Source organism: Melozone crissalis, unplaced genomic scaffold (genome assembly GCF_028551555.1).
Source record: "Melozone crissalis strain CALT ecotype California unplaced genomic scaffold, PUWL_Pcris_2 ptg000061l_1, whole genome shotgun sequence".
NCBI lineage: Eukaryota > Metazoa > Chordata > Aves > Passeriformes > Passerellidae > Melozone > Melozone crissalis.
Genome location: NW_026535839.1, coordinates 17,577,642 through 17,602,203, shown reverse-complemented (window position 1 = coordinate 17,602,203; position 24,562 = coordinate 17,577,642). Strand labels below are relative to the sequence as shown.

The following is a 24,562-nucleotide window of genomic DNA, read 5'->3' as shown; positions in this document are numbered from 1 at the left end:
CGGCCAGGGCTGTGCGCCCATCCATGCAGGGCCTGCCGCACTGTAGGAAGCAGGCATGCGGGTCAGACACAACTTCCCTTTAATGAACTCACACCGATGATTCCTGAGCACATGCTGGGCCACCTCTGTCCCCTCTGGTGGAAACTGTCCTGAGTGCCAGAACAAAACCCATCCTTTCCTCCCCCTAACACTTGAGCAGGCAGGACAGAGCAGCCGGAAACGCGGGTTCTGCTCCAGCTCAAGAGACACAGAGTAACAGATGGGGAAAAAGGAGACACAGCCACATTTCTGCATCTCCCTGCAAGGCTGGGCCGCTGGAAGCACAGTGGGCAAGCGCTGCTCCAGGCTGGAGCCTGCTCTGTAAGGCTAAGCCCGAGCACAAGGTGCCTGATGGTGAAGTCCCAACGCTACTGCAGTCACAGGACCTGGGGCAACTCGTGAGAGCAGCACTGCCACGCTCAGCAGAGCCCAGCCCCAACCTGACACCAGAAACCTCCCTTTGTGCCTGTGAATGAAGCACAAGTTCAGAAAGTTACAGCTGCCTGGCTGTTCCCTCTGCAGCTGTCACAGGCAGTAAAGTGCTTGTGCTCTCCATCAAAGGCCAGGAGACCAGGAACTCCACGTTGGACACTTTTCTGCTTTTATTTTAAAAAAATCCAGAATGGATCCAGTAACAGTTTTATTATCAAGGAAATTGTTTTACCATAAGCAGAGAACAGACACAGGATGGAGCAGAAGGCTTAGACAAGCAAAGTATTGAACTTCCACGCTGCCTCTTTTGTAAGAAATAATGTTACAGCTGAGTTTGAAGTAGCCCCTTTCCTTCAGAACAAGGGTACCAGCCTAGCTCAGGGCTAAATGGTCTCCAGCAATGTCCCCAGCCTTGCCCCTGCTGCTCCCAGCTCCTCAGACCCACGAGGAGGAGCCATGCAGGCTGAACTCTCCTCCCCATGCCCGGACAGCTTCCATCTCCACCCTCCAATTTCATGACATGGTTTCCAAGCTTGGATCTCGGATTTACTACACCATTGTGTCAAGTATTAAATGATCAGCCAGTCCCCAGGTGCTCAGGGAACACGCCAGGGCCAAACTCGTAACTATGTCTGGCATGAATTAACTTTCATCAAGTGACAATTTATCTAGCAGACACATCACTAAATTTATACATTGAAGAATTTTATATATAGAATACTGCAAAAACACAGTAAGTCTGAATTCTGCCCCTTGCTGCTCAGGAAGGTCCCTTCTCTCCCAAGCATCAAGAAAATCGACCTCTTCATCATTCTCTTGTCAAGGCAAGACAGAGACTCCTCCTTATTGCTTCTCCTCTTTCTGATCTCCTGCACTTCCAGACCCCTCTCGCTCCGAGGCCATCTGTGAACAAACAGGTTTATTATAGAACAAACTGCTTCCCCTGGCTGGCTGCTCAGGTCAGCTCCGGCCTGCAGAACCCTCCCTTGAGTGCAACCAGCAATGTCCACTGAGAAGGGAAATCTTCATCTCTGCCTGAGCTCTGAGAGCAAGAAACAATCTCCCCATGATTCCCTTTCCCAGAGGATGTAACAGGCTGACACTGCAGCACTGAAGGTTTGGTTTGACATCAGGGAAGCAGCTGTCCCCAGAAAGGACAGCTCAGCACCAAGGTCACCTGGGCACTGTGCCCCTGCCATGCTGGGACTCCTCCCTGCACAGGCAAGCACAGCCTGGCAAGGTGCCAGGGGCTGGGAGGGCCTTCCACTGGGAATGGGGTGGAGAAGAAATCCCAATGGCCTTCACTGTGGCTTTAGGCAGACTGAACAGCAATCGTGTTTTAAAGCTCAGGAGTTACTTTACTCCTTCACTGCACTGAGGGGAAAGCCCTCTCCTTACTCTTCTGAATGCTCCTTACTAGGAGCTTCCCACCCAGCCTGAAGCACGGTCAGGATTTCAAGCTTTCAGCTCTCCCCGCCATTCCAGCGCTCTCCCTTCAGCCAGTGTCACTCAGAGGGAGCTGCAGAGGCTCAGCACCACCTCCCACCCAAGGGTTCAGTGTCCTGACTCCCCCCTTCCCATCTGAAGGCCCTGACTGAGAGCTGCCCATGCACCTACCTTCTTGTATGCCATTTCAAAGAGTTTCAGGGAAGCCTGCTGCAGGCTGGTTGCTGCCTGCCTGATGTTCTCTCCTGTTTCACTATCTTTACGAGCCAGAAGTTCTCTCATTTTAGCAATTTCTTCCTTTAACTTGTTGCACTGCAAAGAAGACACGAAGGTGAAATGCTGCACTTGGTTCATCGTTAATCTCCACCCTGTCATGCCACCACCAGCTGGCCCCCTTTCTGTGCCAGAAGCCACGGAGTGGAGCCTCCAAGTGAGTGTGCAGGGCCTAGGACTGTGCCCAGCTCCCAGTGGGCACCTGTCCACTTCACCAACAGTGTCCCAGTTGGCATTAAAGGGGCCCTGTTTGCTGTCTGGGCAGAGGTGCCAAGAACAGAGCTCTGCAAGGCCTGGCCACTGGCCAAGGCTGTGTTCTGTGCCTGGCACAGCTCACCTGGCACAGCCATGCCAGGGCAGGGGACAGCAAGCTGGCTTCCATGGATATTGAAGCCCTGCTGGGGAGCTGCTCCTGCCCTGCTCAGTCCCTGTGCTGCTCGTGGAGCAGGAGCTCAGAGCAAAGCAGCAGAGTGGGCTCAGGCTGGCCCAGAGCCATCTGCCAGTCCCTACACAGGCTGGCACTGCCTCCTTCCCTGGCAGGCTGCTGGAGGGGGCTCACGGGCACAGCTCTGCAGCACACCAGGGGACAGGGACACAGAGTGCCAGCCACCATCAGCACCAGCCAGCACAGGCTGCCCCCACCTCCCCAGGGAAGGCACAGGGCACAGTCCCTGCAGGGAATAGGGATTTAGGCTCCGTGCTCCAGTGAGAGGAAACTCTCACATAATTCCAAACAAAGAGGCAGCTATTATCATGGAATCACAGAATAGTTTGGGTGGGAAGGGACCTTAAAGAACATCTCATTCCAACCCCTGCCATGGTCACTCAACCAAGTTGTTCCAAGCCCCACCCAACCTGCCCTTGAGCACTGCCAGGGATCCAGGGGCAGCCACAGCTGCTCTGGGCACCCTGTGCCAGGGCCTCAGCACCCTGCCAGGGAAGGATTCCTTCCCAATATCCCATCCATTCCTGCCCTCTGGCAGTTTAAAACCACTGCCCCTCGTCCTGTTCCCATCTGCTGGCAGAGAAACAGCCTTTCACTGACCAGAGGCTGCTACCAACAAACTGTAACTGTGCTCCTTCAGACACCTCAGAGCCCCCAGGAGCCCTTTAATTCTGCTTCCCAGAGCTGTTAAATTGGTAATTGGGTGCACTCTTCTAAACTTGACTTTTGAAATTCACAATGCACCGCCTCAGAATGCTGTGAAAAGCACTCTTGGATACCAAATACCCATTTTATTTCTGAGAGAGAAAAACTGGAGTGGGGGGCTGCTTTTTACTGCCCCCAGGTTCCTGGATGCTGTGCACACACTGCAGGAGAGCACAGCAGCTGTGCCTCTGTCCCTGTGCTAACAAGGGCAGGCACTGTCCTCAATCCCCAGCCTTGGAGCAAACCCCCTGTGAGGAGCCAGCCACAGCACAGCCCTTATCACTGCACACAAGGCCACAGCTCTGACAGAAACCTCTGAGCAGCTTCCCAGGCTGATGAACCCACAGAGCCTCAGTGACACCACCCAGCACTCTGCAATAGGTTATTTGCCAGCACCCAAACCCTGTTCCCCTAAGGATGTCTGTCCATCCCCCCCTCAGCCACACTCAGCCCTCCCAAGGAGTGCCACAGGCAGAGGTGCAGGGCTGTGCCACCTTCACCCAGCACAGAACCACGGCCAGAGCCAGCTGGGAGTTGAGTGAGAATGTGAGCAATGATTCTGTGAGGAATTTCACGCGCTGTAACACTCCAGGATCAGGAACCACCCACCTCATCTGCTGGCAGCTGATCCTTGAACTCTTCCATCTTGGACTCGGTGTCGTGGATGATGCCCTCGGCCATGTTCACGGCCTCCACGCGTTCCTGGGGGAAGAGAGCTCGTCAGGGCTGCTGCCCACACCCCAGTGACACACATGGTGACATTTCATGCCCAGACTGCCAAGCCCCACAATAGCTCCCACCCAGGGTCCTTCTCAATGGCACCAGGACAAGAAGAAATGCAAGCAAACCATTCCTAGGTGCACTGTGGCCTCACAGGGCCCCAAGAGGAGCCTGTGCCAGCCAGCCAACCCTTTCACTCACAGTCACTCCCATGAACTATAAGTGACCAATGCACCACCGCTGCTGGCACATGGGAAAGGACAAGACACCTCAGGGACAGCACAGCACACTCTGCCCCATGGGAAAGCAGCAGAGCTTTTGGAGAACATCCTGAAGCTTCTTCAGCAACAAGGGCACTAGAGACAACTCAAATGTTGGGTGCTTTTACTCATGGTCCCTTATTACAAAAACTCCCATTTATGCATTCCATTATGGTAGCAAAACTAGGAGCAGAAAAGTGTAAGAAGGCAATTTTTGAAAACTATAGTTATACAAGTGATCACCTCGTTCTGTGAGCTCACTGGACAGGGGTGAGTCCCACTTCAGGATTACAACAGAGAGGAACATATCTAGCAATTTAAGAGACAAGGTAAGGCAGCAGAACAATTTTCAGTGCAGCCTCCCCTATGCTCCACAGCGGTGATGAGGTTGTTCAAACAGTGGGACTTTCGGAGCAAGGTCTTTGAAGGTTCCCCAGCTAACCTACAAATGCCCATCAGCCACTGCTCTGTGGCTTTGGAGGTTCTGAGGCCAGGCAGTGATGCTTCCTGGGGATTTATTCCATGCCTTCTCCCCTTCAGCTCTCTTCTGATCCCTTCCCCACTGGGGGCAAGATTTACAGCACTGCCTGGACACCTGAGACAGGCTGAAGGACACAAAGTGGATCAACTCCATGTGCCAGTTTCAGCAATCACTAAACACATGCTGGTGCCACATCCTAGAGTCAGCCTGTGCTATGTCTGCTTAAAAATCAATGGTCTATATTTAGTTGCATAATTCATTATTACTACCCTCATTAAACCAATTAGTTCCAACCATTAATCTTGTGTGTATTACAGGTTCAGTCCATGGCAAGCACCAGTCTTTACTCAACGAGGCCAGTGAGGATTTCCATCACCTCCTCCTGGCCTCACCAGCACTGCTCACATGGACGCAGCATTCCAGGTGCCAAATGCACAGCCAAGGGGGACAGTGCAGAGCAGTGATGACAGAAACCCTCACCAGAGCTGCAAAGCTGTTTGCCATGAGCAGCAGGCAGGTGGCTTTGCTCACTGCTGCCTCCACATCCCAGGAATTCCTCAGGGAGCAGTAAAGTGCAGTCACACAGGGCAAAGTATCCAACCCCAAGACTCAAATGCCTCTGCAAACACCTTCACGCAACCCTGGGGTATAAAATGAGCGTAGGGCAAGGAGCAGAGGCTTGGCAAGAGCTCAGAGAGCAGAGCCCTCCAGGGGTGGGCAGAGCTCAGAGCAGAGTGCTGAAGGCAGCAGCTCCTCTGCTCCCCGTTACCTTTCTCCGCCTGTCCTCCTCCGCGTACTTCTCTGCGTTCTTCACCATGTTCTCAATCTCATCCTTGCTGAGGCCGCCAGAGGACTGGATAACAACTGCAGCACAGAAGAACAGGAATGAAGGATCTGCTCTCCCCTTTGAGGAGAGGATTATTCCCCAGCCTAACAGCAGCAGCCTGGCTCAGAGACTCTGCACCCAGAGAGGCCCCATGGGCAGGACACACTGTGACTCTTTAAAGAGTCACTGGTGCTGCTGGCAAGGTGAAAGCCTCATCTCCTGGGTCTGCAACGCCCCAGCTCTGCCACACACACCCTGCCTGCTGCTCTGCAAGCCACTCTGGCCAGTCCTCACTTAATCCTACTGCAAAGTGAGGGTGCAAAGCCCTCAAACCAAAGGTGCATCCCAGATTAGAACCACAGAACTAAAAAAAATAAACAAAACTAAAACCCCTCAAACAAATAAACCCTCCAACAAAAACCCAACCAAAAAAAAAAAAATCCAAAGAGAAGGAATGGTTTCACTAAAGACTCCTCTCCCTGCTGCGAAACAGCCCAGGCTTGGTGGCAGGGTAAGACAACATTTCCCACCCAGCTCCTAGCATTGCCCTTAATAAGGAATGGATCATGATTCTATGGGCAGGCTCTTACACATCCCTTCCTTGGTCTTTTCCCTCTATTAGTGTCAAAAAGCACAGCCCAGATTCAAGTTTTACTGTGGGAATGAGTCAAATTTCATTGAAAGAGGACCAATATCCAGAATATCTCAATGTCCATAGAAGTGGATGCTACAATCACTATTTAAAGGAGCTTTTCTAAGGAATTCTTTGTCTATGGTACAGAACCTTGAACAAAGACACACACACAGAGGTGTCCTTTGGATACAGATGTGGGATGAGTAATTCAGCTTTGTAATTAGAACCACATCTACCAACAGGTAGGCAGCTAAGTCATTCTGGTTGCCTGTCACTAGGAGCCTTTTACTCAGCAGTAGAAGGCTGCCACATGTGCAAGATCTCCAAGGAAATCCAAGTAACAAGTGTAGGGTGGTTCTGGTGTCAACCTGCTGCCAAAAAGCCAAGCAGTGTGATTAAACCCTCCAGTTGTGCATAGCTAATGCTTCTGCTAACTGGAGCATTTCACTGCTCAAGGGTTCTCTCCAAGAAACAGCTGAAGGGCAGTACAGAGGCTTCCAGTTATAAGGGAGAAGAGAGTTTTATTTTGTATCATCGGGGGAATCTGTAAATGCTTAAAATTAATCTCCTGAACCCACCACAGAGCTTTTGAAACTGTCAACTGTGACATTAATTACCCCAGTACATGGGGCAAAGCATTTCACTGTACCACAGAGCAGAATACACTGGCAACTTGAATTCCCTGAGCCTCCTGCCAGCTGGAGTCACTTCCAGCTTCAACACAAGAAACGGACAAGGTGGTTGCAGGTAAAAGCTGCTGCTTCAAAACATCCCAAAAATATCCCACTCAGCAGACCTTTATATTGGAATATAACAAACAGGTCTTGGCACAGGGCTGCTCTGCTCAGCTGTACATGACACACCCTGGAGTCAGAGATCCTCCTGATCTGACTCTGCCTTAAAAGCTGGCACCTTCATGCAGCCAGGCTCACAGACAGCAAGCCCTGTGTGTTCCCAAAGACACAGCACCCCCACACAGCCCAAGGACAACTCACACACAGAGCTGCATTCCCAAACCCCAACTTCTGTCCCCTCAGGGTACACAGGGCACACGTGACTGCCCCAAACACCTCTGTGACAGAGCACGGCCCACCAACACCAGGGAGCCCTCAGAGAGCCACCCTGTGTGCCCACACCTGGCACTGGGACACAGCTGATCCATGCAGCAAACCCAGGAAACAGCTGCACTCTGCTCACATGTGCTGCAATTATTCCAGATGGCAACACCAAGGCAGGACTGTCACACAGGGCAAAACCACTTGGAATGTGGTGAAACCCTGCCAGTGAGGGCTGCCTAGACATTGGCACAGGCAGGTGCCTCATCTCTGCCTAATGTGCAAGGACAGCATCCCCTGGCAGCTGGTACTGGAGAGGGCAGAGGCTGTGTGCCTACAGAGCTTCACTGCCCTACAACAAACCCACAGCTCAGCTCTCACTCATCCCTTTGCCCACCCTCCTTTCCAGGGCAGAGAACAGGTTCAGATGACTTCAGCTGCATCTGCGCTGCACTGGCAACACCCTGAAGAGTGGGGGTGACCCAAGCATGGAGTCCCATGCCCCATCCCCAGCCTGGACTGTGGGACAGCACACTCCATTCCCCCTGGAGGCAGTGTCACCCCCAGCACCCCCTGCTCAGTCCCTGCCATGCCCAGACACTCACTCTGCTGCTCCCGCCCGGTGCCCTTGTCCTTGGCTGACACGTGCACGATGCCGTTGGCGTCGATGTCGAAGGTGACCTCGATCTGGGGCACTCCCCGCGGCGCCGGAGGGATCCCCACCTGGGCAGGGACAAGGACAAGGACAAGGGGTGGCATCAGCTCCCACAGGCACACAGCTCAGGGGACAAGGGCTGGGCACATCACCCTGGGGATCTGACACTGAATGAGCCACTAACCAACCCTCAGAGCTCAGTACCTGTTGGCACCATGCTGTGCACTGGGATCCGGTTTCTGCCCTGGAAAAGTGCACAGAAACCCCAAGAGAGAACCCCCAGGGCTGGTTCCAAGGTGGGACAGGCTCTGCTTTATTGCTACACAAGCCTGTCCTCCCTAGATGTGGCAGGATGCTCTATTTCCTCAGTTCTGGACACAGACTTCACTGGCCACCTCTGGGGAACCATTTTAAGACAGCGAGAGGCAGCACAGCTTCCTTCAAAAGCACAGAAGGGCAAAGTCCTTCCTTTCTGCAGGGTTCTTCCTAGGAAGTTCACACAAACTTGGACAGTCTAACAGTGCCAAACTTTGCCAGCATTGACCAAACCTATTTTGCTGAGGGAGTTGGTTGGGCAGCCCCCCTCTACTCCCAGAACACATCTATTCCCCAGGGAGCAGGGCGTGGGCTCAGTTCACAAAGTCTCCACACAATTCTTCAGAATGATGTGTTGAGAGTTTAACATCATGGCACACACACTGCAATCCCACAAACACACCCTGGAGTACCTCAGCTCACACTGACTCTGCTCCCAGGGCCTCACCAGCCTGAAATGGGCTTCCCTGGGGACTGCAGGAATCCTGGAGCTGCTCCAGGTCCCATCTTTGCTACACCAGAAGAGAGGCCAGCATTCAGATTATCTCCTGGTACTGGTACTGCACAGGCTTTTACATCCAGAGAGCCCTTCCTGGTGACCAGGCCCTAAAGCTGCAGCAGCCCCAGTGCTCCATGGGAGTGCTCAGAAACTCTGAGCTCCATCTTCAATGCCAGCTGGTCCTCAGCCACAGAAAGGCCGTCCCAGGGCCAGGCTGTGCCTCTAGAGGCTGCTTTGTACTAGAAAGGGGTCAAATGTCTTCTGTAAGACGACTCCCCCTCAACACTGCCTTCAGGGGGCAGCTGAAATGGAGAAGGCTCTGAACATCACCCAGAAGGTCAGGTCTAAGGTCAGGAGTAGAGAAGCCAACGTACCAACGTGAACTGGCCAAGCAGCTTGTTGTCACTGGCCATCTCTCTCTCTCCCTGGCACACTTTGATCTCCACTTGTGTTTGCCCATCAGCAGCTGTAGAAAACACCTATAGAAAAGGAACTGGAAGTTACTATACAGCTAATTAGAACACAGACATCTGCAGTTACAAGCTGACTGAACAAGGAATAAAAGGAAGCTGCTTGGAAGGGAAAACCATGAAACACTTGTTCCCATGTTCCTCTGACAAAACTCCATGGCACCAAGGCTAGCAAGAGCCAAGCCAATGTTGTCTTGTCCTGTATGCTCCTGGGGACACAAAAACTGGCCAGCCATGGCAGGAGCAGGTTCCAGGGCAGCCACCACACTGCAGAAAATCTCCCCTGAAGCAGCAGGCTCCAGCCCACACCCCAGGCAGCTCAGGTGCTATCAGAGAGCACACAGCAGCAGGCCCAGACAGAGCCAAGGGAAGGAAGGGATCACACCCAAGGCACCAGGACATTACAATGCAAAGATAACCCCTTCCCAGGCACTCAGCCAAGAAGGGCTCTCCCATGGGCGTGGTGCTCAGTCCCACAAGGGCTCCACACAATCCTTCAGAATGATGTGTTGACAACTGACATCACGACACACACACTGTAACAACCCTCAGCAGGCCACAAACACCCTGGCATATCTTGTCATCATTAACTCAACTGCCCCCAGAGATACTCAGTGGCTGACATAAAACCTGATTTCTCAGGTTCTCTTGTCAGATAAGGAGGCAAATCCATCTACTGGCACGCTCTGGGTGGCCCTTCCCAAGCTGTGTGACAGCACCAAAGTGCCACCCATCCTGAGTCAGCTCTTACCTGGCTCTTCTTGGTGGGGATGGTGGTATTCCTGTTGATGAGCTTTGTGAAGACACCTCCCAGGGTCTCAATGCCCAGGGACAGGGGAGTTACATCCAGCAGCAGCACATCTGTCACATCACCAGCCAACACCCCGCCCTGGATAGCTGCTCCAATGGCCACAGCCTCGTCAGGATTGACTGCTTTGCTCGGAGCGCGGCCAAACAAATCCTGCACGGTCTGCTGCACCTGAGTGGAGACACAGCACAGCTCATCCACAGGGGAACCACCATGGTTCAGCTCTGTGTCCTTAAGCTGCCATGGAAGCCTGAGACAGAGACACTGAGCCTCAGCTCTGTGCCTACTGCCTCACTGCCCACCCTCCTGCACAGCACTGCATGCCCTCACTGCAGCCCAGCCAGCCCCTTCTCCAGAGGCTCTGTGCGCCAGCTGCAAGGCAGCCCCTTCTCCAGAGGCTCTGTGCGCCAGCTGCAAGGCAGCCCCCTCAGTGCCCTGACACAGCCCAGCCACATCCCCAGGGGATCCTTCCAGGCTTATCTGGGAGTCAAGGACTGCTCCCTGGGAACTGTGCAAGCCAGCACTGAGCAGGACACAACTGCCAAGGACAATACAGCTGTGGAGGAGCACAGGGGAGGTAAAAAATCCAGCAGCACAGTTCATGTTGTTTGTGTGCAGTAAAGGGGGAATAAAAAGGGAATTGTATAAAGAACAGTATTTTCCAAGTCTTTATTTCATGGGCTGTTTCAGCAGAGATGTGTTTTGTCAACAGTCTGAGCTGTGCTGTCAGCTCTGCCCTGCTCAGCCCACTCCCCAGGACTGTGCTCAGGATCCCAACAGATTTCCTGCTGAAGAATCCAGACAGGAATGCACTGAGGGTCTGCCCCAGAGCACAGCTCAGAATTGCCCTCCTCTGCCCTACAAGGGAAGGCTGTGGGGCTGGGCCTCATCTCCCAGTACAGGTGTTGGGCACACCAGCCCAGGTGAGTGGGATGTGCCTGGAAAATTGCTGGAAGCAAACACCCAACTCTACACTGCAGCCAGGAGACATCTGCCCCAAGCACCCATTACAGAGGAGACTATGTGTGAACATGTAATTAAATGCAAGTCTTTCCCTCTGGAGGTGTATTTTACAGTACAAAACAATGCTTGCAACCACCCACAGTCCATCTCCCAGAGTACTGGCCATGGGACAGCTCCAGAGAAGCCACACTCCCTCCTAGCAGGGGGAGGAGAGAACAACAAGGTACTCAAGAGAAGGCCTGGCTGTGTGCAACACACTGGCACCAATTTCAGAGGCAGAGCAGTAACTACTGGCTCTTGGGAAAGCATTCTGCCAGTCCAAAGCTACACATGGCTGGGGATTAAGAGGGGAAGAAAGGAAAAAAAAAAATCAATTTAAGTTCTGTCTTCCACCCCTGAAGGATACATAATGTTTCTTTGTCATCACTTTATACATAGGTAATCACACCATTCCTTTATCCAGCTGGAACAACAAGGACTTTGGGAACATACAGCAGAGTTACTCCACGTGAGCTTTGGCCAGAACAGGAGCTTCTGTTTATCTTGGTGCTCTGGCTCCCCTGCCTGGGTGACCTTCTTATACCAGTATCATCTCCAGCCACCAGGCTCATTAATGCAGGGAGGGAAAACCCTCCCACCAAACCCCAAATCAACCCCAAGCAGGACCATGTACACACCTACTGTCCTAGAGAGGACCTGCAAATCACAAAGCAACAAATAGTGCAAGCCTGAGTGATCCCTCTGGAGTGAGATTTTGGTGCTCTCTGCAGTAGAGGCCAGGCTGTACCCCTGGAGGGAGCAGTGAACATCCCTGCTCAGCTCTGGCATGGAGGAGCAGCAGCAGGGCATGGCTGGAACAGGAGCAGTAAATCACCTGCAGACAGCACTTATCTGCACAACTGTGCATGTCAGCACAGCAGGCTTTAAAGCTACCTGCTGAGCTTATCTCCACAGAACTAAAGGCCAGGCTTTAGATAAGGAGTGTCTGCAAAAGCCAGGTAAATGGGCCTGCCAACAGCAGCCTCCAACAGGTAGCTGTGATTACACACAACCAGCAGGTACCAGAGGGGTTCTGCTTGTGCAGGTTCTTCATAGCTGGAAGTGCTGGAAATCCTTTGGGAGGCAGACTGCTTACAAGTGGCTGCCACTGAAATGCACCTTTACCACACTGAGCCCACAACAAGAGGAAATGCCCTGCACTCCTCAGCAATGCTGCTGGTGTCCAGTGCACCCCAGGCTGTCAGGCTGCAGCTGGACTTTCACCTCCCAGCACGTCCCCTTGGCTCTGCACAGTGCAACTCAGCTCCAGCCCCCAGGGCCCAGCTGGGCTGAGCAAACAGAACAGGAGATCCTGGGCAGAGCTCCTGTGGGACTCTCAGCACTGAGCCTGCCCTGAGCACTCCCAGCTTCTCTGTCCTGATCCCAAACAGAAGCACAGGGCAGCTGTGCCAGCCCTGCCTGAACAGGGCCTGAGCTCATACCTTTGGCATTCTGGTCATGCCACCGACGAGGATGACTTCCCCAATGTCACTCTTGCTGACTTCAGCATCCTGCATGGCTTTCTGGCAGGGGGCCACTGTCCTCTTGATCAGGTCAGCCACGATGCCCTCGAACTGCGCCCGGCTCAGCTTCATGTTCAAGTGCTTTGGTCCGGAGGCGTCCATGGTCAGGTAGGGCAGGTTGATGTCGGTCTGTGGCACGGAAACAGGCTCAGGAAAAACCAGCAATGGGCTTCATACCAGCTTACAGGTTCTGTTTGGCTGTACTGAGGTATCTGTGTGGCTCTTCACCCTCTAGCCCAGTTTAAGTGGCAGCAGGCACACTTTTATGTTTGACATTTCAGAAATAAGACAATTATTTTGTCCAACACCTCATGGTTACAATTGTTAAATCCCAATTTTAATACTGTGTTACTTCAAGGTCTTTTATTGTTGAGCAGAACAATTTGTCACAGCCAGGAGGTAAGAGCAGAAATACTGGAAGTGACAACCTTAATGCTGTTCCTTCAGCACAACACAGAAGAATGCCCATCTGCAGAGCTCCTGCAAAGATTCTGCCAACTGACTGACGCTCCACACCAGGTAAACTCCTTGAAGGTATTTCCCTCCCTCCTGGCTATTCTCTCAATGCCAACAGCTCATGCTCAACAGCCACTCTGCTGCCATTTAACACAAAGTTAATTAGAGCAAGGAACCATAATCCTCATTTTAATGGCTGTTTGTCACATGCTGGATTTATAAAGCAAATCTTATACTGAAATAATCTGATTCAAGTGCTGAGTCATGCTGACCTCAAAAGACACTACAATGCAAAGCAATTAAAACATTAGTGCTTTAAGCTCTAGAGATTAAGTTCATACAAGAATTAAAACCATGCTGCTGACTAGAGGTGTGCACTCACTTTATACACAGCATGGTCAAAAGTATTAGGGGAAAATGGGACCAAAAGCAAGTTGTTTTCACTTCACTGCTAAGGAGTTAAAGAATTCAGTCTTTCCTGGTATGAACAAACTGCATTTGCCAGCTCTTGGGCTCATAAAACAGAGCTTGCTATGTCTCTGGCAGAACTATGCAGCCATTGTGACTGCCCTCAGCTCCTTGCTATGAGCTCCCCACTGGCCAGCAAAAAAGACCACCATCAGATAAAATTCAAGATGCTTATTCAGAAGCTAGAACTTGGCAGACTGCCCGTTTCAATTACTATATAATTGACCTTAATTTCACTTAGCCAGGACTATTACACTCCCAACTTTCTGCTTTTCCAGTTCCTTATTCAGTAATGAATTCATAAAAGACACACTTGACTGCATTAATATATAAAGCTGATGGAAAAAAGGAGGGAGGGTGGCTGCTGCCCATTGTGCAGCCAACTCGTCCATAGGCAAGTAAGTCAAGGTTCTGTATAAGAATTACTACACAAATTAGCTGTTGCAGTGGAATGAGCAGCACCAAGGGTTTGGAAGTGCTTGCACAGAGCTGGAAGTGGTTCCAGTAACCCAGCAGCACTGGCTGAATTCCCTGATGCCCATCACAGTTCTGAGGTACAGAACAGGTTGGGAAGGTCACGTTCCCTGCAAGATCAGGTGTGGTGCCAGAAAAAGGGCAAAACCCAGCACCCAACAACTCAGCTTCCAGTAGCTCTCTGTGGTCTGAAAGCCCACCCTGCTGACTGACCTCCTGTGCCAGTGATGCCACTGGGTTACACAGAAAAAAAAACAGTGTCAGAGAGCTCAGTAAACAAAGCCAGTGCAGAACTCCACATCTCCTAGTGCTGTAGTGGATGCTCTGGATCCAGGCACGTACCTGCACAGATGATGAAAGCTCACACTTGGCTTTCTCTGATGCTTCTCTCACCCTCTGAAGAGCCATGTTGTCTTTAGTCAGGTCAACTCCCGTCTGAGTGAAAAAACAGGGTTAACAGACTCTCAGCACCTGCTCAGGAGTCACATCCCTGCAGTTCACCACTCAGGGCTCTTGACTGAAGAGCTATTTCTAGAGCAGTGCCATGTGCACTGTGCTGCTCTCTCCCTGCTGCCAGGGGCACTCAGCATTTCCAATCTGCCAGCCCTCTCTGCTCTGCAAGTGATCATACACTGAATTACAGACTGAACCTTGCACAGGCTGCTGCAGCACAGAATAGTAAGACAGGACTGAATTAGCAAAGGAGTTGGAATTACCTGGCAGTTTCCTCCCAGCAACCCATTTGCATCTGTCCTGTCACATTCAATTGCACCACAGATGTTTACTTTTAAAAGTAAGCAGACTGTGTACAGGACAGTCCTGCTACACCAATGAGAAAGAAGGCAGAAGCTCTGCTATTCTGGAAAGGAACATTCCACTTCAAGAAAAGAAGTGGAAGAAGTGGAAGCCAGGCTAAAGAGTGTCTAATCCTCTTAAATTCCAGCAGTGCCAGAGGTGACAAGTCCTCAGAATTTAAGAGAATGCTCATTCTTCTAAAGAAGTGAGGTTGAAAAGCAGTGTAATACAGGACTGTACTCTCAAGAGACACCTTACCTCTCTCTTGAACTCTTTCACAATATACTGTAGCAAAGCCTGGTCAAAATCTTCTCCACCCAAGAAAGTGTCACCATTGGTAGACTTCACCTCAAAGACTCCCTTCTGGATTTCCAACACAGAGATATCAAAAGTGCCACCACCCAGGTCATAGACTGCGATGCTGCAGGGAGAGAGGCAGGACAATGTTACTTTCTCAACAAAGGTGAGTGGCTCAGAACTCCCTCTCCTCAAGAGATGACATGCAGAACGCACACTGGTGCCCACACAAGTTCAAAGCTTCTCTAAAGACAGCAGTGAATCATCCCAAAACAGCCATATACCCCCTGAGCACTCGGAGTCCACGTGGGGGTCCCTGGAAATGTGCTGCACAAAGCCTGACCTCGTCCATTTTTTCAGAGAGGGCAGCTCCTGCCTCTACAAAATAAGACACTGCCACATTCAGTGACAAGAGCAGGGACATCAGAACTATTATGAATTTTTTTTCCCCAAAATGTTTCAAATGTAATGAGGCTTTTGCAGCACTATCACTAGCACAGAAACACAGAATGTCTAACAAAAGCCTGCACTTCTGTAACCACCCCTGACAGCAACAGAGGACTGAATGCAGGCAGGGGAGCTGCAGGCCATGGACAGCTGGCACAGCTCGGCACAGCTCCTGTGCTGCCCATCAGCACCTCTAGTGACAGCCTGTCACCCAGCTGTCCTCAGCCACACCCACCGCTGCCACCGGCAGGTAAGGAAACCAAACTGACACTCAGGTTGGATAATTAAGTTGTAGCTGCAAATTATGAACTCTCTTTAACAAGGCTGGTTGGCACAGAACAGAGATGACATTACAGAGCTCTCACTAAAAGCTGAGTCCACCTTGGCAGAACTCCAAGCAGTGCTCTAAAACCCAGCAAACAGAGGAGGCAAATCCCAGCAGGTTTATTTCAGAGGGTTGGTGTTATGCACTCACACTTTGTCTTCAGACTTGTCCAGCCCATAGGCAAGTGCAGCTGCTGTGGGCTCATTAATCACCCTCAGCACGTTCAAGCCAGCGATCTGCCCGGCGTCTTTGGTAGCCTGAGGAGGAGAGGAGACACAGCTGACTGCTGAGAGAAACTGAGGCAATTTCTGAGCCCCAACAACCCCAGCCTGATGAGTACCTGTCTCTGAGAATCGTTGAAGTAAGCAGGGACTGTGATCACGGCGTTCTTTGCTGCATGTCCCAGATAATTCTCTGGAAGAAAAAGGAGACAAAACACAAGTTACCCTTGTGAAAACACCAAGTCATCACTCACAGAATGGGTGGGAAAGGGACCTTAAACTCCATCCCACTGCACACCCTGCCAGGGGCAGGGACACCTTCCACTATCCCAGGCTGCTCCAGCCCCAGTGTCCAGCCTGGCACTGCCAGGGATCCAGGGGCAGCCACAGCTGCTCTGGGCACCCTGTGCCAGTGCCTGCCCACCCTCACAGGAGAAACTTCCTCTTACTGTCTAACTGAAACTCACTCTCCTAATTTAAACCTACTGCCCCCATCCCACTACAAGCTTTTGTAAATAATCTCTCTCCACTAGCACCTAGTTTGAAATTATTTCTCCCAACCAACAGAAGACAGGCTTGCTGTTTTCTGGGAAAATGCAGAGGGAGCTGTGCAGAATTCCAGTCCTTCCACAAAACAGAATAGCTTGTACAGTTCTGGCAGCACAGCAATGCACCTCTGCAATTCCATCAGTGAGTGGATGCCACTGTAACGAATTATCTGAGAGCTTGTCTTTTTTTTTGTGTGAGACTGAAGCTGTACTCCATTTTCCTGCACTTAAAAGTTACCTATTTTCATCCCATTTATAGAATCTGCTGTTGCCAACACTTAGCACAAGCAATGTACACATACCAACTTTATAAATGTTTGAGACAGCAAGTCAGAAAAATATCTATCACACCCTATTTTAAAGTCTCAAAAAAGGGAAGTCACCAAATGCACAGTGAGATCTGCTAAAAAATACAAATGTGCACGATGCAGTGTGGATGCACAGACAAGACTCATGGCTGTGCAGCACTCCAGCACAGAGCTTACACACTGCACTGCTCTCTGCTGCCTGCAAAGCCACTGCTGAAACCAGGCAGCAGCCAGGCCAAAAGACAACACCTCTCCAGGAAGCAGATCCCTGCTGAAGGCAGATCAAAGTCAGATCTATCACCTCCAGATGCTCACACACCACATGCTTGTATCTTACTACTGGTGGAGCTCTAGCAAGTGCCCAGAACCTAACAGAGAAAATACAATAACTGATGAAGCTTCAGTCCTGTCCTGACACTCACTGGACACAGTGAGTGCAGTGAGTGTGAGGGTGCAGAAGGCACTACTGATTGTTCCCTCTCTGTACTACACTTAGTTTCCCCAGAAAACACTTAAGAAATTAAGAAAGAGAGGAATATTCCTCCAGGACAACAGGTATTTTCCCCTAGTGAAGACTTAAACTCACCACTGGCTAATTAGCTATTAGGGCCCAACAATGTGGTCCCTTGAACACTCCCTCTCTCCCTACCTGCCACATACCCAGCAGCTGAGTAGGAACAAAGCCACTTCAAGCCTGGCTGCCCCAGCCTGTGCCCAGCAGCAGCCAGGGAGGCACAGGGACTGCAGCTTCCAAGGAAATGGAGCTCCCCCTTCTGAGAAAGTGTGAATTCAATCAGAGTCAACTCAATCAGCAAACAATTCTGGTAGGAGCATCTTTTAAGTAAAACACTGATATTTTGCCATAGATCCAAGATTGAGACAGGCACTGATCTTCCTTGAGGCTTCCTAGGAGCCCACCCTGTTCCCTTCCCCCATCTGCAGCCCTGCTCTACAAGGGTTTGGTACCAAGAAAGTGCTGTTTTGGCTGCAGCACTTCCACGTTCAAAGCACAGACAGCAAAGAGCAAGCTGTACCAACCTGCAGTCTCCTTCATCTTCATGAGGACAAAGGCACCGATCTGGCTGGGAGAATAGAGCTTCCCATGAGCCTCCACCCAGGCATCCCCGTTGGAGGCACGGACAATCTTAAACGGGACGTTCTTACTGAAACCAACAGAACTCACACTCAGTTCCTGCAGCAGCACAAACCCCCCACCATCAGTATCAGCACATACAGAACATGTGTAGCTCTAAACAAAGAGCACTGAACTTGCCAGCAGAGCCCCAGAAGTATCAATTACAGATTGCTGCTGCCAACACTTACACAATACAAATAATATACATATACCAACTTTATAAGCGTTTGAGACAGGTCAGAAAAATATGTATTACACCCTATTTAAGGTCTCAAAGAAAGAGAATTAAGTCATCAAATGCATAGACAGGACTCATGCCTATGCAGCAGCCCTGCAGAGAGCATACACACTGCATTGTTCCCTGTTGCTTTAATCAGACACCTCATTTATCACAGGCCTGAGGTATGATCACAGAGCTTTGATTGCAAGCACCCTCAAGAATTAGAAAAGTCTGCACTGCAAGCACCAGCAAGCCTTTGTTCTTCTTCTCTGGAAGCTTTAATGTGATCAGCAATGAATGCAGCTAACCACAGCCTGGCCCTCACACAGAAGCACTGCAATCTCGAGAGCAGAGGGCACAACTTCCCCAGAGCAGGGTGGTGTCTGGAAGCAGAGCGGGGTGGGGTCTGGAAGCAGAGCAGGTCGTGCTGCCCCCGTGGTGTTGGCAGTGTCCCTGTCCCCTCACTCACATGTCCTTCTTCACCTCGGCGTCGTCGAAGCGGCGGCCGATGAGGCGCTTGGTGGCGTAGAAGGTGTTGTGGGGGTTGGTGACCGCCTGGCGCTTGGCCGGCATCCCCACCAGGCGCTCGCCCTCGGCCGTGAACGCCACCACCGACGGCGTGGTGCGGGCACCCTCCGAGTTCTCCAGCACCTGGGCACAAAGGCAGGAGTGACAGCCACACACTCACCTTGGGGACACGCTGGGGACACCCCACTGTCACTCTCTTTACTCACCTTGGCTTGCTTCCCTTCCATAACGGCCACGCAGGAGTTGGTGGTGCCCAGGTCAATCCCAATAACGGCGCCTTTGATTGCTTCTGAGCTGGATGGCACATCAGGGCAGAGAAAAATCACCATTAAAGGAAAATAATTAACTGCAAACAAATGACCAGTCCCAAAGACAGGACAAAGTGATTTTCCACTCAGTGTTGAAGCAAAACTAGGCTGCATCCTAACCTAAGGTGTTCTCTAACTCTTACACCGAAATTCAAGCTTGTGCCTCTGTTCTGAGCCAGATGACTTACAGGTAAACCCTTGCTTGTTAAAATAAGCATACAAAATATTATTATTCCCCAGAATATTTTTACTTCATATACATATTTATATCTTCTCGACAACCCTTAAGAGTTTAGTATAAAAAAGTCACAACTAACTTTGTCCTTAAAGACAGAAACTGTTTTGGGTTACTTTTGATCGCAGAATCCCAGACTGGTTTGGGTTGGAAGGGACCCTAAAGCCCATCCATTGCCACCCTCTGCCATGGCAGGGACACCTTCCACTGTCCCAGGCTGCTCCAAGCCCTGTCCAGCCTGGCCTTGGGCACATCCAGAGATCCAGGGCCAGCCACAGCTGCTCTGGGCAACCCTGGTGTTCAAACTTATTTGAAAACATTCACCTGGAGTGGAAAATAAACAAATACAATTTATTTGTGTAACCACTGCTTAGCATGGGGAGAAGAATCCACAGTGATAAATCACTTGGTCCATGCAGGGTGCTCTGGGCCAGAGCCAAAGCAAACCACCTTCCTGACTCTCAGGAGCAACAGGAGAATTTAGTCCTGAAAAATGGGGGTGGCTCTCACACAAGACAAATGTGAACCCCCTCCTCCTCTGTGGGAAGAGGGCATCACTCCCCCTGAAGCTCAGGGAATCCCTGAACTGTAGCTTTGCTTCCAGACAAAGGCACAGTCTGGGATGGAGAAGGCATTCTGCAGCACAGCAGGACTGTTTATTTCCAGGAATGTCACCTTCTCAGTGCCCAAGCTGCCAGGGCTCTAACTCCAGTTCCAGTAACAAAGCAGTGAGCTTGGAACATTCAGCTGTAGCAGACAGACCCAGCTTTCCCAACACAAACAGATTTCCCAGCCCATGGCCTGAATCAGCATCAGCCACAAATATCTGAGTAAGTCACACAAGCAACTGCTCCCTTCTCCCATTATCCTGCAACAGGGAAAATGAGTGATTCAAATGCATGTTTGAAATGTTTTATCTGCAGGGAAATGGATCCAGACATCACCCATATTATGCCAGGGTAAAACAATTTGTCCCAACAGTGTTTGGATTACTTTTTGGTTGGTTTTGATCAAACAAATCTCAGCAATCCATGTTTGTGGGCACTGCTGGTGAGAGGAGCAACAGGGAACACCAATTCTCAAAGCTCCCCTGGACAGAAATAAGATATTAAAAAACAACCTAAGAAAAGTTAAGGGAGGAGGCTCCAGCTTTATTCTGCTGGTTTGGCTCTGTTACCCAATCCCTGGCTCCAATAATCAGTTCTGATATCAGAAAGAGAGTAAATATAAACACCAACAGCCAAACACAACCACCCCAAGGAGCACTTACGCATATTTCCTGCTGGATGCTGCTCTGAGAACATTTTGGCTGAGGCCATTCCAAAATGTCTGTAAAACAGAGACATTCAAATGAGAATGTAGTTTAAAACATCAAGAGATCTTCAAATCAAGGCTTTCAGAGGCAGACAAGGTCTGAAGCAACACCATCCTACTACAGTGTACCCTCTTCAAACACTCAACTGCAAAGGAATGAATAACTTGAGCAAGACTCAGGCTGACATAAGCAGCCCCCCCAATTACTGCACTAATCAATCTGCCACAACCCTAATTTCTATGACCAGAACCGAGGTATTTCCCTCATACAGAATAATCTGTGAGCATGTTACCAGGCAAAATACATCTCAGTAAGTCAACACTGAACCTTCAGCATTCCACGAACAGCAGCAGATAAACATTAACCCCATTTCTCAGAGATTTTTGTGCCTAGTCAGCAACAAAAGCCCCACTGCATCCCTTGAGGAACCTGCAGCCGAGATTTTGCTGCTCAAATCCAGCTCCGCCCCCAGCTTGGCCGCCCCTGTGCACGTGTAAAGCACATCCTGGAGATCTGGGGAAGCACTGGTCCCCTTTCTGATAAAGAACGAACGTCTAAGAAGATATTTTAATGCGAACGGAACCGAGCCATGACTACTTTGCTGTAATTTAAAGACGTAAGGCCCAGGCACACTGCATGGGTGGCTCAGGCTGTGACAGAGCAGGGCCAGCACAGCGCGGGGGGATTTGCGGACCCCGCTTGTCCCTAAATCGCCTCAATGTGCCCCGCGCAGCCCGATCGCCGCTGTCACCGGCATGGTGAGGAACCGAGCGGCCTTACTACAAACCTCCTTAACGCAAAACAGACTCCAACACGTAAAACAGGCTCCTCTACGGCCCCCAGGTCCGCATCGCCCCGCAAAAACACGAGATGGCTCTTAATAAAACCTGAGCACTGAGGAGCCGCGGCCCGGGCCCGAACCGCCCGGAGGCAGCGCCCTTTGCTGCTCTCCCAGCGCAGCGATGCCCCCCGGGTCTGTGCCCCGCAGTGCCCGGCCCCTCACAGCCCGCTCTGTCCCCCCGGCCCGCTCTCTCTCCCCGGCCCCTCCCGGCCCGCTCTATCCCCCCAGTCCCTCCCGGCCCGCTCTCTCTCCCCGGTCCCTCCCGGCCCGCTCTGTCCCCCCGGCCCCTCCCGGCCCGCTCTCTCTCCTCGGTCCCTCCCGGCCCGCTCTCTCTCCTCGGTCCCTCCCGGCCCGCGCTCTCTCCCCGGTCCCTCCCGGCCCGCTCTCTCTCCTCGGTCCCTCCCGGCCCGCGCTCTCTCCCCGGCCCCTCCCGGCCCGCTCTGTCCCCCCGGCCCCTCCCGGCCCGCTCTCTCTCCCCGGTCCCTCCCGGCCCGCTCTGTCCCCCCGGCCCCTCCCGGCCCGCTCTCTCTCCTCGGTCCCTCCCGGCCCGCTCTCTCTCCCGGGTCCCTCCCGGCCCGCTCTCTCTCCTCGGTCCCTCCCGGCCCGCGCTCTCTCCCCGGTCCCTCCCGGCCCGCTCTCTCTCCTCGGTCCCTCCCGGCCCGCGCTCTCTCCCCGGCCCCTCACGGCGCTGACCTGCGCGGGGCGCGCGGGCGGCGCGGGCGCGGCGCGCGGCAGCAGCAGGGGCAGGCGGCTCGCGCTCAGCATGGCGGCGGTGGAGGACGGGGCGCGCGGGGCCGCGGCTCTTCTGGAAACCTCCACCCACGTGGGCCGCGGGGGGGCCGAGACGCGCCGCAGGACCCCCGCCGGGGGGTGGCTCCAATAATGCCTGATCCCACCGCTCGCTTTCGGCGCGCCGGTCGGACTCCGGTACCGGAGGCGCGGGTGCACGGCGGCTTCCCGGCACGGATACTCAGCTCGGTGCACAGGCTGGCGAGGACCGAGGCAGGACACGGGCAAAGAAGCGGAGCGGTGCACACCGGCGCGGCTGTGACAGCCCGGGTCCTGTAGCGGCCGCGCACTCAAGGTCGGACAGGATAAAGCGCACGGCGATTGCAGCGCCCTTGCGTCAGGCCTCGTGCTGCGCATGCGCCGGGAGCCCGGGGCCGTACCGCCCCTTCCCGCGCATGCGTAATTCACCCCCGGCCGCTGAGCGCAGGAAGGCCGCGATCCCGAGAGCAGGAACGGAACCTGCAGAACACAGCCCCTAAAACCTGCCGAGCACAGCTCCTGAACCCTGCCGAGCACAGCCTCTGAACCCTGCTGAGCACGGCCCCTGAACCCTGCAGAGCACAGCCCCTAAACCCTGCAGAGAACAGCCCCTAAACCCTGCGAGCCGCGGCCCTACTGCCCCACAAGCACCAGAAACGGCTGTGCCACCGTCTGCACCTGGGAAAATAACTGTGAGGGATGAAACTGATACTTCCTCAGCCCCAGAGGAGACACTTTAAATCAAATCAAGTAGTTCACAATTCCCCAGCATTCCCAGCCTGAACCCAAAGTCAGCACCGAGGCAGTTCCTGGGATGAAAGGAGCCCTCTCCCAGTCAAATCCAGAGCAGCAGGAACACTCTGACAGCGCTTTGGGGCAATCCCAGTTTATTTAACACCCATCCCAGAAGGGCTCTCCTTCCCCAGGCCAGCCCCAGGCCCAGGGGTCTCGGATGAGGCTCTGGAGAGCACAGAACCTCCATGGCCTCCTGGACACCGCCTGTCCCAGCTGGCTGAGGCACAGGTCCTGGGAGCCCTGGGGTGGACACTGGGGGCTGCAGGACACCCGTGGCTCTGCCACCTGCTCCTGGCAATGCCTCTGTGGCTCCAGCCGGGCTCTCCTTTCTGCTTCCTGGCTGTCCTTGGCCTTATCAAGAGAAGTGGTTATGCCTAGCCGTATATAGGCATATCCATCTAAGAGAGGTTCCAAACAAAGAAGAGATACAATATGCAACCTGTTGGGTAAAAAATAAAATTTGGGATGAGAAGATTAGAGTATATAAAGTATCCAAAGAGACTAAAAAGGAAAAAGAGGAATTTGAAAAGAAATGGAACCCACTGGATTGTCTCCCACCCGCTCCTTCTCCTGCGCTCCCAGCAGCCCGTCCTCCTACTCCTCCATTACCTCTCTCTCCAACCCATACTCCTCCCTGCCCCTCAATTACCTCTTCCTGTTCAACCCATACCCCTCCCTGCCCCTCCAGTACCCCCAATAGCCCCCTCTCCTATTACTCTCCCTATGCCACTCACTACTCCCACTGCCCCCCAGCCTCCCCCCTTAATCCTCCTCAGATACCTCAAGTTTCCCCTGTACCTCCTCCTGCTCCTTCTATACTTCATTTCCCGCCCCCCCAATATCTCCCTAACACTCCAAGTTTCCTCAGGAGTGTCACTGACTAGTAAAGAGAATGAGCAGGAGATTATAAATCAAGAGACTTCCCTGAGTGAAGGTGTAATTCATTCTTGTGATTGTACAATCGTGGTGAGACAAAGGAAGAAGCTGCAGTTTCAGGGGGTCACCCTTACAATACCCGATGAAGTGCCGGCTATAGTGCAAGTTGCTGTTAAGGGAAATTCGAGAGAAGGATATAGAATGTAATTTATTAGGCCTGGGGGTAGGAGTAATCCCTAAAGAAGGACAGATGGTAGTGAAGATGATGATGCTCAAGTTGGACGATGATAGTGAGATTGATTGCAAAGTCTGGGCAGAAGAGGGAGGCCATAGCCTACTAAACATACCCCCCGTAGAAGTGAAAATGAAACTGGGAATTTCACCTATCCAGGTAAAACAGTATCCCATTTTGGCAGAAGGGAAGCAGGGATTGGCTCCCGTGATAAAAGAGTCGATGAAAGACGGGATACTGGAATCGTGCATGTCTTTCCATAACACCCCAATATTACCAGTAAAGAAATCAGATGGTGCTTACCAACTGGTTCAGGACCTGAGAGAAATTAATAAACAGAACCATGCATGGTTCAGTGTTGTACACCTAGAAGATGCTTTCT

The 24,562-nt window shown here is 52.2% G+C and overlaps 1 protein-coding gene and 2 non-coding genes across 3 annotated transcripts; all 3 read right to left on the bottom strand.

Moving 5' to 3' along the window:
• Positions 1-623: 623 nt before the first annotated feature.
• Positions 624-22,289, bottom strand: HSPA9 (heat shock protein family A (Hsp70) member 9). Its single transcript, XM_054288150.1, has 17 exons — positions 22,203-22,289; positions 20,624-20,682; positions 19,017-19,104; positions 18,752-18,933; positions 17,966-18,090; positions 16,191-16,264; positions 16,001-16,107; positions 15,040-15,202; positions 14,329-14,421; positions 12,508-12,717; positions 10,007-10,234; positions 9,160-9,264; positions 7,922-8,039; positions 5,571-5,665; positions 3,950-4,042; positions 2,089-2,229; positions 624-1,374 (listed from the first exon to the last, which is right to left on the bottom strand). Exons 1-17 carry the CDS (start codon positions 22,272-22,274, stop codon positions 1,315-1,317), a joined length of 2,013 nt encoding a protein of 670 aa, XP_054144125.1. The 5' UTR covers positions 22,275-22,289; the 3' UTR covers positions 624-1,314.
• LOC128944842 (small nucleolar RNA SNORD63) lies at positions 8,596-8,664 on the bottom strand. The gene has a single exon (XR_008483828.1). It is a non-coding gene; the product is annotated as a small nucleolar RNA SNORD63 (small nucleolar RNA).
• Positions 9,718-9,786, bottom strand: LOC128944843 (small nucleolar RNA SNORD63). The gene has a single exon (XR_008483829.1). It is a non-coding gene; the product is annotated as a small nucleolar RNA SNORD63 (small nucleolar RNA).
• Positions 22,290-24,562: the final 2,273 nt, after the last annotated feature.

Coding starts and splice junctions, on each gene's coding strand:
- HSPA9 (XM_054288150.1), bottom strand. CDS start 22,274: ATGCTGAGCGCGAGCCGCCTGCCCCTGCTGCTGCCGCGCGCCGCGCCC. Junction 16,265..17,965: donor GAAGATGAAGGAGACTGCAG/GTTGGTACAGCT, acceptor TTTTTCTTCCAG/AGAATTATCTGGGACATGCA. Junction 9,265..10,006: donor TCCCCACCAAGAAGAGCCAG/GTAAGAGCTGAC, acceptor CCTTTTCTATAG/GTGTTTTCTACAGCTGCTGA.